Source organism: Notolabrus celidotus, chromosome 20, assembly GCF_009762535.1.
Source record: "Notolabrus celidotus isolate fNotCel1 chromosome 20, fNotCel1.pri, whole genome shotgun sequence".
NCBI lineage: Eukaryota > Metazoa > Chordata > Actinopteri > Labriformes > Labridae > Notolabrus > Notolabrus celidotus.
This window is the reverse complement of record NC_048291.1, coordinates 5356974-5365637: the sequence shown is the minus strand read 5'-3', so window position 1 is coordinate 5365637 and position 8664 is coordinate 5356974. Positions and strand designations below refer to the sequence as shown.

Genomic DNA, 8664 nt, shown 5'->3' with positions numbered 1-8664 from the left:
CCTATCTTATCTTATCTTATCTTATCTTAGTTTTGCAGCAACCCAGACTTAAGTACAATCAAGAAAAAGTTCCAATAACTAAAATAAAATAAGTAAAAATAAAAATAGATGAATAAAGACAGAATAAGATAGAATACATTTTAGATATACACAAATGTTACAAATTGATTAAATAGTGGTTAATACAGGCAGTATTAAAAATATTTTAGTAGTGACAGGTTAACATGGTGTGATTATGGTTGGTAATGACAGATTAAGCAATATAATAAATAAATATGGGTTTATAATACGACCGTAAATTGTAGTACACAATAATAATGTAATATAACATTATATGTGTGTAGCATTATGAATTAACATCCTTTTTAATTTGTCCTAATCAGATTAAGATTTTTTCTTTTTTGCAGCTTAGTTGTCAGACAAAATTAATTTAACTTCAAGTTTTGGTGCATGACAATAAAAAAAAAGTATGCAGAAAATATGCAAAGAAACACAAAAGCAAATACAGTGAGTCAAATATTATTAAATTAGATCGACGTGAAAAATAACGACATGGCTTTGAACGCAGCATTGTATGACTGATATGTATGAAAGCTTGCATTAGCTTAGAGAGTAAAATTCATTTAAATTATAATTTTGGGGAAAATTAACTTTTCAGCTACCCTTTTTCCTCCTTTATCCGTATATATCACTCTAAATGAATAGACCTAAATATGGGAAAAGTTGTTTTATTGTAGGTCCTCCATCCTCACGCTTCCTGCTCTGGATCTAGCCACCTACATCATGTTCAATTAATTAGCTATATCTCTGACTGTGGGTGAAGGAGTTCATCTAATACATATGTCTGACCGCAGAGGCACCTGACAGCATCCTTAACTCTGATAGGGGAAATTTTACTTCCTGTAGTTGGGGTCAGAGGTCTGTCCTTTTCAGAGGGATTAACCGAGCCTATCTGATCCCGGTTAATCCACACGCACCATCACTGGAGCATAAAGCTGTTATAGACACACTCCAATCCTCTCTGCCCTTGCTTCATATCTGGGCGACATGTTTGCAGAGTCCTGTCTGCACTGGCAGTAGATTACAAATAGAGTCTTTAACCTTGGGAGGGAAAGTGGTTGAAGGAATAATTAAACATTTTAGGAAATATGGGTGAAACCTGAGAACAATTGTGTGTACAGCAGAAACATTGTTTTCTGGAGTGAGCCAATGCAGTGACTTCCACTGTAGAGTCATGTCTGTTTCTCACGCAGTGCTGCCTGAGGGCTTGAAGATCACCATCCAGTGTTGGTTTTTGTCTTTACCCATTTTGTGCAGAGATTTCTCCAGATTAATAACAGGGTTTATGTGTAAAAAATAACTGTAGCTCTCATATTTTGCTTCTGAAATCATCACAAAATCATAACACACACACACAAGAATACAAAGACTATTGAACATCCTTTTATTTCTTTATTTTTGTTTGATACATGGAAAAACAATCAAATTCGCTTAAAATATATCTGAAGAGGGACTTTGTTTTGAAGGGAATGAGTTGCTTTGTTTCTACATAATAAAACTTTAAATAAAATATGCTGAAAAAATAAACGGAGGAGTCCAAATCTCTAGAAGTCCCTGGTGTGAAATTTCACCCACGAAAAAACAATATAGGGTACAATAAAGCCAGTTTTTCTCCTCTGATGTGAGTGCTAATCAATTCTGTAACATTAACACCTTTTAGCTCAGCTTGAACGATAATGTAAATCTAAATAAAAGAGTAATGGGTTCAGTTTAGGTAGGTGATATGTGACATGATGATAAGGTATCTGGGCTGATGGCAACCTATGTTATGTTTCAAGTAAGAGGACAGGATTAAAATACTACACTGTTCCTAACTAGGAGACACAACACAAGTGGGATGCACTGATACATATCCTAACATCAGGGTTATTGAGATGTCTTCAAACTATTTGAAAGCACAAGTCTGGTGACCTTTTTATTTTTCTTAGAATCAAGAAACCCCCATAAAAGACCCGCCAGATATATATTACAATTTACCTCTGAAATCTGGTCATGAACTTCCTTTTCGTAAGCAGCTTAAAGGACCATTATGTGCTTTTATTGTTGGTGACTGTAGCATCTAAACTAACTGTGTTAAGAGCATAGACTGTATAAATAATGGACGTAGTATCCGTGAGGTCACCCATCTGTTTCTGAAGCGCTGTTTTGAAGTCGATCATCGGCGGGTGTAATATTAGAAATGTTGAACTCAACATAACTGCTATTGAGCGAGTGTGACGTAAAGAGGCGGTGTGTGCCGATCGAGAAACTAGCTATGCAGACTACACCATTTTTTTGTACCAGGTGTTTATTTCTGCTGTAAAGATCAGCTTTTTTGAATTCTGGAGCCAGCCTCAAGTGGACACTCTATGAACTGCAGTTTTAAACACTTCAGCATTGGCTTCAATTATCACAGCCGGAGGTTGCCGCTTGGTTAGGAGTTAAGGAAGAAGCTAGATTACTTGGGTATAAAGAACACAGATGGTGTTTGAAAGGTGGGCATAACTTCTTGGTTTAAAAAGTGATGATGGTACGAAAGTCACTTGAACCTGCATTCTTCCGAATGACCAGCAGGGGGCAACTCCAAGGGCTAAAAATAAAGTCAAAATAGTAGAAGTCTACTTCTCACGTTATTATGTCAGTAAAATCAATCCTTATGTGTTTATCTTCTCAAACTCGAGTTTCAAGACTTCTCCAAAGAAGTATGAAGTTTAAATGTGTGTGTGGACTTCCACTTTAGAGCCAAGACTCACATTACAAAGGGTATGTAAAAACATCATCCTCTGTACAGTTTGTTCAAGAGAGGAAATTAGCTCTTCAGACTAAAACCTTTCTTGTTTAAACATGTTTAATTTTGCTGTGAAGATTGTTTTTTAATATTCAGTGTCAATTGGACTTTCTGGGTTTTGGAGCCAGCCTCAGGTGGACACTTGAGGAACTGCAGTTTCTGCACTCCCTCATATTTTAACTCTGAAGGTTGCCGCTTGGATCAGGGCTGTTTTGTCTGGACAAAAGGGGGCCTACAGATTCATAGGCAGGTGGTAATCTTGTCATGACTCATCGGTAACATGTGCCTTTAGTTTAAAAAATAAAAAAGTATGTTACTTTTATTTTACCGGAAAGGTTCCCCAACAAAATCTTTTTGCAATCTATTTCTGTCTGAGATAGCATCGGTTTCAAATAAGAGACTGCATCAAGCAATGGATTACCGCTCACTCACACACACTCGTGCACACACACTGCATTGTGGATTAGTCTGCTGTTATAAATAATCTCCAAAAATGGATTACTGTCTCCTGCAGGAGAAACTTTGAATAAAAACTGAAGCTCCCACATGTTTGAGGATATCGTTCAGCTGTTTTCATCAAAGTTGGTAAAATATAAAGTTGATCTTTTCAGGTATTTGTAGGTTCGGCTCTTTCTATGGGATTTGTTGATATTAAGATAAATACTGATGATAAAACTTTTCATCCCTTGACTCCATGTTAAATCTTCTCCTTGAACACTTTAGTTATTGTAACATGTTTCTGTAAATGTGCAGCAGACAGCAGGGTTTTAAAATTTAAATAACCTGATACGTCAGTGCATCCCAAAATAAATGTAGTTAATATATTTAAATCTGTACACAAGGAATAACATATATATATATCTCATTATGGTGATTCCTTTTAGTTACCATCTTGCTGTGTAGACGCTTGAAGGACAGTCCCGTCCCAGAGAGAAGGCACAACTGGTGGAAAATCAGGGGCTTCACTACATGTCAAACCATCGCCACCATTAAACCAGAGTCTGCATTTAACATAAAAAGTCCATCTGATTTGAGCTGAAACCTTCATCGATTGGAGGTAAGACCATCATCTCTTCATCACTGCAACTGTAAACACAACACGCCAGGCCTGCGCACTCAAACCTCACATCTCATTAATGAGTCACACATAAACCATCAGTCTGTCATCCCAAGTCTCAATATTCAGGATCCTAAAGGAGGGAACCCTCAAAGATTAAATCTGGTGTTTTAAAACCTGGGCCCTTTTTTTTACACAAAGAAAAGTTCATATTGCACCAGTAAGATGCTCCACTTTGCAGGCATGAAACAGGCCATAATGGCTGCAATGCAACCCTGATTCTTATAAAAGTAATGTCCTTAATTTCCACTCACAAGCTCAGATTGTTTCCTGGTGTCTGAGGATATTACACAAAAGAGCCCAACAGAGATAGATTTTTTTTAAAAGAGCAATACGCTTTTTTTTATCATCAAGAAACAGCCTTCTCATTGTTTTATCCAAAAGCCAACAACCTCAATGGACAAAAGGGTAAATTTGACCTTCCTAAACACAAGCCTTACTGGTCTACTTCAGCCTCAATCTGTTATTTTGTTTGATTTATTGCATACAGAAAGTGTTTTAAATGGTAAAAATACGTACAAGACTTCTAAATCAGTGATTAAACAATGAAGTCTTGTACGTAACTGTTTTCAGACACTTAAAATGTCAAGCTGATACAAGCCCTTACAGCCCCAAATGAAGAAATTTACTTGAGCAATTCCAGACTTTTGCATCCATTGGTGATTTAGTGCTCAAACATGCAAAAATGAGGCCTGGGGTTTTAAAATACCCCCCAAAAATCACACCAAGTCTATCTTTCAATGTAACTTTCCAAGCATGTTCATGCTCCCATGAGGATGAACCATAGACTGTTTAAAAATGGACAACACAACAGCTCACCAAAGTAAAACCAAACCGTTTGGAGCTCCCTGCACTGACTGGCTGCAGCATGGGTCATAAAGCCCACCTCCTCCATGTTAACAGACATGAGTCAAACTTTGGAATCGAAACACACATCAGGTTCATTTTGATGGATGCAGATGAAGCTGCATCGTTCATGTTTGCATACAGTCTTTTGGATGAACCCAGAAGTTATGAATGGTGTTTTAAACATATTACATACGCAGCTGTACAAGTGTTAGGCACGCAGCCCCATTGGATTCCATAATAGTCAGCTGTTTGGTGCATAGGTGACGGATAACTTTCCACCTTGAAGCATTCCCAGGTGAATTCAAGTTGGAGTATTTGCTTAGCTAGAGTGGACACCCAGCCGTCCCTCCACAGATAACAAGCAGACGCAGCGTCCTCCCTCTCCGTCTCTTTTAGTTTTGCTTTTGCCTTTTTAGCTTTTTTCGAGCCAGCCGGGCCAAGCGCATCTCCTCCAGGGTCTTCCGCGGGTCCATGACGAAGGCGAAAGCCACGCCGGCGGTGCCATCGCCATCCTGACGAGAAAAGCACAGGAAGGTGGCCCAAAGGAAGGCGCAGCAGCCCATGAAGGCTGTACGCATGTGCAGCGGCATCAGGACAAAGTTCAGAAACTGGGAGATGGGAAAGGCAGGAAACAGGATATGGAGTATTAATTCATATAGATATAAACAACCATTCATTATTTTCCTTTGATTTGAGTCATCAGCATCACTTTGTCTTCCTCCCTATGGGTGTATACTGGATGGCGGCTGGTACTTTCGGTGTATAATGGCCAAATTTAAGATGTTTAATGCCTGCATGAAACTTTCCAGTCAGACAACATAACAGTGTTTGATTTTAGTTACAATATATAACTAATATCTTACGTTTAAAATGTATAAACCATAAACAACAGAGAGATGTATGCAAGAGGGTCAATTGATTTTATTTGTGGGTTGGACATTTTGACATTTTTTCTCAGAAATGTGGGTTAAGAGTTGGAATTCTGACTTTAATCTCAGAACTGTGACAAAACTTTGACTTCTTCTTTGAATTCTAAGGTTATATAGAGAATTTTAGAATCTTAGAATTTTGAGAAAATATTCAGAAGTCTGACTTAAATCTCCAAATTCAGAATAATGAGAAAAAAAGATGTAATTCTGAGAAAAATTCATATATATATTTATATATATATATATATAAAAGTGAGACTTTAAAAAGAAATTCTAGTGGCCTCAATCCTCTACTGTAAGGATGTAACAGTTCATGAAAGAATTGCGCTGAAGTTTACCTGCATGAACGGCCAGTACATGAGTCCAGTCTGAAATAGAAACAAAGATATGATTAGACACAAAAGACCTTCAAGAACCATGTATGTCTATGCTAATCTCAGCTCTTACAGCCTTGTACTAACCATGACAGAAATATTATCTATGCAGTCAGAGGGTTTTTTTAATTGACATCTGATAAAAATAAGAATTTGTGGGACTGTGATTTTGAAAAAAGGGAATTTCTGAGCTTTTTTCATCACCAAAAATTCTGCATTCTCCAGTGGTGCTGATTTTTGTATCTCCTAATGTCTGTTTCTAAATGTGTGCATGCCACAGAGATTTACATTTGGCAGGTTTTCAGCTCCTGGACGTCCTGAAACGGACTCTGTTGAATTACCTAACTTGCCCCCGGGCTGCGTGCCCTGCAAAGCGCAAAAAGCAGCAGTGGCACAAACTAGGTTAATCTGTTTGTGAGCGCGTGGCAGCGTGTGAAGGGAAGAGAAGGTGACTTTCCTTCGCTTCACACTGAGGCCTCCTATCCTTACTTATTTACTCCCTTCCTTCCTTACCTTCCAGGTGTTGAAGAACTTCTCCCTCCAGTCTTCAAAGATGTCCTCCTTGCCCTCCAGGTAGCTCACTCCTGTTGGACAGTGGGGGATTTACGCACAGTCGTTACGCACAGTCGTTACGCATACGCACTAAATAACCTGTCATAACTACTCTTCACCTTGGCCCACGTGGTGTTTGATAGATAGATCACCTTGATAGGAAATGTAATCACTTTATTCTTGTCTGTTATAACCCTTTAAATAAAAATAATACACATGAGTCTACCTAAATCCTGAAGTTTACAGATAAAAATGAGGCAAAAATTAACATTTTGCAGATCACTGTGGATTGTTCTTGACATTTCTACAAAAGTGCACAACATCTTAACACAAACTGAGACCAGTCACATCAGATTTACATGCCTGTGTAGAAGACACTGGTGGCCAAAGGCGACGCGAAGCTCTGGTCCAGCAGGAGTTTTCTGAAAACCATCCCGGCGGACTTCCCGGGGAAACGCCTCTCCAGAGCCCGCAGCCAGAAGTAATTAAAGTTCCCATGGAAACTGATTGCCACAATAGCCACGTTGCGCGTATGTTTCCAATCCATGCGCTCCTTCTGAGCCATGAGCTGATGCACAAGGTCACCACCGGCGAATAAGCACCCGTACAGAGTGACATTGGCCAGCCAGGGGAAGCGTTTGGCTGCTTCTTTGAGTACAGCTCTCCTCATGTTGGCACCAGGGGAGAGGATGGGGTCTAATGAAGAGATGCTGAGCTGCCCTAAATGGCTTCAAATCTGTAATCAAGACGTGAGCATAGCGGTTAAATTAATAGGACTAGGCCCTGATGTCAGCCGGTTGGTCGACAGGAAGCAATCCATCTGGTAGCGGTAATCAGGCAGGGATTAGAGGTTTCCACCGGCAGCAGGAAAATCACACATTATCAGACCTCAGGTGGCTAAAGAGAAATGTTACCTCCGACAAAATAAAAGTTGGTGAAACACTCCTGATATCTTGGCGCTGTGCGTAAAACCTGCCATCACTGGCGTCGCTTTGGTTACTTGGAGACGGGGCATCCAAAGTGTCCCATCCTGGAGTTCTTCATGCGTAAAATTCATCCAATCACTGAGAGCCTCGAGGAAAAGTCCAGTCCAGTACAGCATACAGATAAAAATCTAAATCATTCCCTCTCCTCTGCCTCGGCTCGTCGCTGCCGGTGAATCAGGTGCCTCTACAACAAATCCTGCGGGTTAGGCGATAATCTGAGGGATTGTGCCTGCAGGCTGCCCAGACGTGGGTCGGTCTACGCCTCACTGCGTCACGGATATCAACAGTTGTAGTTTGGTGTGCAGAGCTCCGGCACGAGGCGAGTTCAGCCGGTCCACGCACTGTGAGATCAGCCGTGCGCTTGGTCTCTGCTGTACATGTTGGTTTTTAGCATCCCAGGAATTAATTTTTACACGGTTTATAGTGTCAGAATTTAAATCTACAGTGATATTTTTTGCATTCTTTACCCTTTTTTATGCTAGAGGTCACCAAAAGGGATCATACGGGTCATAAAGTGCGTTTGAGGACAAGGAGCCTGGTTTCACCTCCTTGTCTGACTCATGGATGTTATGGAGTCATGTCCCTAGGAAGCCAAAGCTGATTGTAGTGCAACAAGAACAACAATTTGTTTTGAATGATAAGATAAAGTTTCACGAAAACTTACAGCCAATAAACAGAATGCATGCTCCATCCACCAAGCAGGTATGCCTACTCTCACAACCGAGTCATATTACGCTTTATAGCTATGGGAATATGTGTTATTAAAAATCCTATATCCCCTGCAATTTTTATATTTTAAGATGTTTTTTGCAATTTTTATTTCATTAATTTGCTATCAGAAGTGCTGTATCCATTACAACCAATAGAGAGCGACGTCTCTCCACATACAGACAACATCAGAACTTTAATTTAATACATTTCTTATTCTATTCATTTGCTTTTATTTCTTATACAAGTTGTACTAAGTTTAATAATATCGTATTAGACTGTTTGCACTCTTATTTTGTTTTTGTTATTTTGTTTTACCTCA

At 39.4% G+C, this 8664-nt stretch overlaps 1 protein-coding gene across 1 annotated transcript; it reads right to left on the bottom strand.

Moving 5' to 3' along the window:
• Positions 1 to 3720: 3720 nt before the first annotated feature.
• LOC117832590 (mpv17-like protein) lies at positions 3721 to 8093 on the bottom strand. Its single transcript, XM_034711785.1, has 4 exons — positions 7012 to 8093; positions 6610 to 6680; positions 6061 to 6090; positions 3721 to 5401 (listed from the first exon to the last, which is right to left on the bottom strand). The coding sequence occupies exons 1-4, from the start codon at positions 7316 to 7318 to the stop codon at positions 5186 to 5188; spliced, it is 624 nt and encodes a 207-aa protein (XP_034567676.1). The 5' UTR covers positions 7319 to 8093; the 3' UTR covers positions 3721 to 5185.
• Between the last annotated feature and the right edge of the window lie 571 nt (positions 8094 to 8664).

Excerpts from the sequence above, each read along its gene's own strand:
- LOC117832590 (XM_034711785.1), bottom strand. The coding sequence starts at position 7,318 with ATGAGGAGAGCTGTACTCAAAGAAGCAGCCAAACGCTTCCCCTGGCTG. Across the intron at positions 6,091-6,609 it reads AGTTCTTCAACACCTGGAAG|ACTGGACTCATGTACTGGCC; the intron begins GTAAGGAAGGAA and ends TTTCTATTTCAG. Across the intron at positions 5,402-6,060 it reads TGTACTGGCCGTTCATGCAG|TTTCTGAACTTTGTCCTGAT; the intron begins GTAAACTTCAGC and ends CCCATCTCCCAG.